General features: G+C 40.0%; 1 protein-coding gene across 4 annotated transcripts in view; it reads left to right on the forward strand.

The window, feature by feature from the left end:
* PDE7B (phosphodiesterase 7B) overlaps window positions 1–4,942 on the forward strand; it is a 339,167-nt gene extending 334,225 nt beyond the window's left edge. For all 4 annotated transcript variants that reach the window (XM_004609012.3, XM_055136442.1, XM_055136440.1 and 1 more), the window contains one exon: window positions 1,205–4,942. In XM_004609012.3, the coding sequence (XP_004609069.1) occupies window positions 1,205–1,440 (236 nt within the window). In that variant the 3' untranslated portion in view covers window positions 1,441–4,942. The remainder of the gene's footprint in view (window positions 1–1,204) is intronic.
* The last annotated feature ends 1,131 nt before the right edge of the window (window positions 4,943–6,073 follow it).

Raw genomic sequence — 6,073 nt, forward strand, 5'->3', positions numbered from 1 at the left:
GAATACACAAATTTAAATTATTTAAGTTGTTAAATTATTAAAATTATTTAGTTATACACACACTTAAATTAAATTAAGGATTAGATGTTAGCTGATTTTATTGTACTGAGAAACACTTGCCTCTGTGCTCCATGTCCTTATTTCAAAGAAATATATATATAAAAAAAGGCTTAACATGTCCAAGTTTGTGATGAATATTATAATTTTGACATGGAAATCAAGTTAACAGTGAAATAAGATTAGAAAGCAACAAGTCTAAAATAATTGAGACATGCAAACAATCTAGTCATTAAAATAATACTTTTCATGCAATAACTGTGAATAAACTTTTCTTTAACTTCACTTAGCTGTTTAGCCAAGTGGAAAGTCAGACAAAACAGGGACTAGAACAATAGTACAGTAGGTTGGGTGCTTGTCCTGCAAGCAGTCAACTCTGGTGACCTGAGTTTGATCCCCAGTGCCCCATATCCTCCCCTGAGTCTGCCAGAAATGGTCCCTGAGTGCAGATCAAGTGGCCAAGTGTGACCAAAAAACAAAAACAGAATGAAAGAAAGATAAAACAGGAGCAAGAGGTTTAGTAGAGGTTAAGGTGCATGACTTGCATGTGGCCAACCAGGATTCCATTTCTGAGACCTTATATGGTCCCCTGAGCATGGACAGGAGTGAGTCCTGAGCACAGAGTCTGGAGGAGGAATAGCCTACACACAGTGGGATAGGACCTACACACCCACACCCTTTAAAAAGATAAAACTACTAAGTTATAACCTGGAAACAATATCCTATATGATAAATGTATGACTTCTCCAGCAGATCTGGATCCATGGTATGTACCTCCCCGCTACCATTCGTCCTTTCTCCCTCTGTTCTCCCTTCCCTCTTCAAACATTTCTTTCTTTTTTTGTTGTTTGCTTGTTTTTCTCCTTGTCCAAATAAACAGTGTTTATTGTGCGCTTATATGCCAAGGGCTTTGTAAACATTTAACATGTTTTAGATCCCTTCATTGGCGTAATAGCCTGATGGGGTTTGGTAGCCTTTTTAGAGAGGTTTTGTGACAAGACCAAGATGACAGGATCTTATGTACCCACATCACGTGTGCCTCTGTCCCCCTGGGCCAGGCGCAGAGTGGAGCACGCGCCGTGTTTGGGAGCGGGTGCAAGGGCGTTTTCCTGATCTCAGGTCGGTATTTTGTCCTTGCCTGTCCTAGGTTTCATGACCTACATTGTGGAGCCGCTCTTCCGGGAATGGGCCCGTTTCACCGGAAACAGCCCCCTGTCCGAGAGCATGCTGAACCATCTTGTGCACAACAAAGCCCAGTGGAAGAGCTTGATGCCCGGGCAGCACAGAAGCAGCGGCAGTGACGGTAGCAGTGGCAGCCCAGACCACACAGGACCAGGGACTGAGAAGCAGGAGCCGATTGTGAGCGAAGGCGATGCCCCATAGTGCGCGCCCAGTCTGCACCCGTTCTGCATGCAGAGAGAACAAGAACCACCTGCAGCGCCCCCCTCCCCAGGGGGTAGAAGCTCTGAGGGGGATCCCGCGGAGAAACCCAGACAACTCTCTGGGTCTCGACCTGGGGCTCTTTGGAATGCAACCCTCCCTCCTTCTACCTGCCTCCCCTCCTTTTTCCAAGTGTACAGAAGCCATTTGTCACCTCAGCATTAGCTGCCGAAATGAGCAACTCCATTCAGTAATTTGGGAGCCAATTCTAGGGGCAGGCTTGCCCCTCCAGGAGAAGACTGGGGAGTAAGAAAAGAGGTACTTCTGCCTGTCCCCCCACGGGTCCTGGGTCACACTGTGACAAGCAGCAGTTCCTAAATCCAGAGCATGTTAGTGATTGCCCCTGTGTCCGCTGATCTGCATGACAGAAAACACCAGCATATTTGGACCTCCAGGGATATGGGTCTTCATATAAAGGCACAAAAGAGAGCATGGGAGAAAGAACCTTCTACTTTAATAATAATTATTATTATGAAATAATAATAAATCTTTTCAGCGTTTCTTTCTATTTTATGCTCTAGACATTGGATCTAAAATTTTGGACTAAGATTATTCAATGCACCCAAACTTGAACAAAGGGGTTCATTGTTTTGTTCACTGACTTTATGCCACTTTGGGTCAGAGATCTGGCATCTTCTCAATTTAAGAAACCATGTTTCCTGGATGATCCGAGGGGAAGGTGCTGTACAGTTCATTCCTCCACACCATTGGCCAATCTGTCTTTTATCTATATCAGATTCAGTGACCTGTTTATATTCACACATGTACATTTTCTGTAAATACCAAGCGCTACTGATTCCCATGCCAAAATACGTGAGTATTATGGGATTGCTACCTGTATAAACAATGGCACTGTGAACAGAATACTGTTAGATTTACTACAAGAGAATGCATTTGTAAATAATGGTATAGAGTTTATTAATATACTATGGTTTGCAAATAAAGGCCTTAACTTTAGACATCTTTCACCTTCTGAAAGCTGCCCACCTCTAATCCTCACAGACGTCCTTCTGAGCTGCCTTCCCACGTTCATCTTTATGCTTTCTGACTAAGGTCACAAGCAAAATCTGAAAAAAGTTTTTGAGGAAATGGTTTGGAGACTTCACATGCATTCCACTTGAGACCATAGTTTTTCATCTATGGCACCAAGCATCGTTTCCTCTGATTAATGAGACCCTTCAGCAAGCCTGAAGTCACTTTTCAACGCAGAAATGTTGCACACTCTGTTTTAGCGAACCAGCTGATAAACTTGTGATTACAGGACTCTTGTCATGGACATGGCAGTGTGTCAACCTCACCAGAGACATGGCAGGTCTCAAAAACTTTCTGTTAACCCTGTCATCTGTCAGGGTATCCCCTGCTTCCCTCCTACACTTTCGTCTGTTATGGCTACAGTACCAAAGCACCAAAGGTTGATGTGCATTTCTTTGGTGTCACTAGTAGCTGGATTTTTCTTTTTCTTTTATTTCTTGTGAACAAATATCCAACAGCTTAGCTGGTTAACATTATTTAAATAAAGAAAATATTTCAGTTATCTGACAGAATTTACCTTCCTGGCAGGTCATGGGAATAATTATGCTTCTTGCTGGCTATCAACTTCAGAATTTGGTTGTCGCTTTTGTTTTTCTTTATTTCTGCAGACGCTTGGCAGTAATATCAGTTTTTTACAGCATTCTTCTCTAGTAGACTAAATTCTGCATTGTACCTTTCCTTTTAAAATTCTAGCAAAACAAAAACTAGGTGAAAATTGATGTTACCTTGTGCTTTTTACCTTAAACACTATTGCAGTGGGAGAATGATAATACAATATTGTCTGCCACCATCAAGCTTTTTCACAAGCTGATAAAATGACAAGCTCCCATTTCCTAAGGGCAACTCTTTTTCCTGCTAATGTGCAAATGAAACACTCGAAACTTGACTGGATTATAACAAGTTCCTGTAATAAGAGAGACTGAAGCTTGTAGAGTTAAAGGTTCAGGGAAATTTTTGGAAAGTTTTTATATTTATATAAGTAGGAGAGATTTTCAGATGGTGCTGAAGAAAGTGTGAAACCCTAATGAAATGGGTGGACGATAAGTTGAAATTGTGGTATGGGTAAGAGGCAAGTTGTGAAAACTTAACACTTTATTTCTGTGTAACTATGAATGGACACATGTTTCTATATTGTTTTAATAATTCAGAACTGTCAGCTTGGTAAGACCCCCAAAGAGAGTATGTTCAGTGTATTCCTGTCTTCAAATTGTCCTTATTTGTTTTGGTGATGTAGGAAGGCTTTGTGATCTTGGGAGATCTACTTTTAATCTACATGAAATCAAATCAAGCAAAAGAATTATTGGGATGATATGACAGTGGCTATGGATGATATTTGGAACCATACGGTAGAGATGAGGAAAAAACATTATGTTAGCTAAGGGGGCCTCAAACTTGAGTTTAGGAAATGGACTTTGTTTATATACAACCATATTTCTGTCAAAATATTAATAAATAAGACTGGGAGCATTGTAATAAGCCCAACTTTAAAAAACAAATACATGTTTATGTGACAATTAGGTCTTTAAAAAATAGCTCTTAGAGAAACTCATCAATCAACCTATGAAGAAGCTATTAGTACAGAGAAAAAGTAAAATAAAATGAGACATGATGCATTTATCTTTTTAACCATCTTGAAATTTTTTTAGTTCCTCAGATTTTTTTTTCTTTTTTTGGCAAAAAAGGAGAGAATGTGAAGGGGTTTTTTTTTTCTCTTTTTTTCCTACTAGTTGCTCTCTTACAATATTTCAGCAGAAGAAGTCTAGTTGCTATTGAGTCACAGTTCTTGGATAATCCATAGATTTTATCTTCATTACATTCTTCTCCTAGTCTATGGGTCATCAATAGTTGATGTATCAAGTTTAATTCTTATATTGCTAGAGAAGATCAGAAACAAGAAGGCTGTATTTAGTAAGCAACAGATCAAATTCAGAGAAAGAAACTATATAGCACTGCCAGGCCTAATCGGCTTTTCCTTTTCACAGCATCCTTGTATCAGAACCTTTTTGCTGAAACCTTGACTTACCCCAGACTCCCTGCTAGGCTGAATAAAACTCCCACCATTTCTACCTGCTTTAAGGCTTCCGTAAAGGGGCTTGGAGCCTGTCCTGCAGCGCTGTTTTTAGATAATGCTTCCTACAAAACACAGATTTGTTTTGTAACTTGCACTCACATTGAATCATATTTGCTCACTGACTTGGGTTTGGTTATAAGCTTGTATTTCACTGTATTTCTTATGCTTTATTCTTTTAAGCAAACCTTTAAAACTGTGTTGTTTTGTGTACACATGAAGTTTGGGGGGGGGGAACCCACCCTGTGAGTTTTGCTCAATTTGTGGCCCTGTGGCCAAAACATCCATTGGCATGTTTAGATGAAAAATTAAAAATAAAGATAATTTCTTAAAAACATCACCATATGGAAATATCTTCATTGTCACCAAGAAATGTATCTTGAATTGAAGTATCTCCCTTAGCTGTCACCCATTTTTTTATTAGTCTTCTGTATTTTTGAGTAAGAGTTGGGGTATCTCATATTTGCACATCTGACAGAAATTTCTATGAGGAAAATAACTGGTAGGCACAAAACATGAATATTCTACTTGCCTTGCCCCAATGCCAGGAGGCCTTAATTCATGTTATTAACAGCTCTGATCCTCTATGTCAGACTGAGAAGAGCAGGAGGGGTTGGTGCCTCCTAAGATATCTCTCATATTTCTATATGTGATTCAGCTCATGTTAACTCTCTTTGAGTGGAACCCAAAGCAGAGTTATTTCTCAGCATGAGAGAGAAGGGAGAAGATTCAGTCCTAGCACCAGGGCAGTGAAAAAAGCAGATAGATGCCTAATGACTAAATGATCGTTTTGCTCAGAAGCAATTATAATGTTTTTTCCCAACTAAACTATAAATTATTTTAAAACTTTAAGTTTTAATTGATGGGGTTTGAAGATACATACTTACCTTACCCTAGTTGTCTAAGCAACAAAGGTACATTTGATTCATTTGTCTGAAATGGCTTAAATTCTAGTCTTGCAAGTGCTGATTTAATCTTTGGTCTTTTACGGTTTGACTGGATTTTAAATGTTTGAGCTGGACAGAGAGATAATACAGTGGGTAAGACTTGCACACTTTGCACGCAGATGACCTGGTTTCTGGAACCCCATTTAGTTCCCCAAAACCACTGGGAGTGAACCTGAGTGCAGAATAAGGATTAAATCCTGAGAACCCCTTGGTGTGGCCCCCCCAATATTTTTTTTTTTGCTTTTTGGGTCACACCCAGCAATGCACAGTGGTTACTCCTGGCTGTGCACTCAGGAATTACTCCTGGAGGTGCTCAGGGAACCATATGGGATGCTAGGAATCGAACCCAGGTCGGTCACATGCAAGGCAAATGCCCTACCTGCTGTACTATCGCTCCAGCCCTAACCTCCAAAATTTTTTAATTAAATGTATGAGCTTTAAAGTCAGACCAGAATTCAAATCCCTCATCACCCACTGTACTGTGAGCCTCCAATTAAAATGAAGCTACTGCCTATTCCCAGAGTTGTGA

Source organism: Sorex araneus, chromosome 4, assembly GCF_027595985.1.
Source record: "Sorex araneus isolate mSorAra2 chromosome 4, mSorAra2.pri, whole genome shotgun sequence".
NCBI lineage: Eukaryota > Metazoa > Chordata > Mammalia > Eulipotyphla > Soricidae > Sorex > Sorex araneus.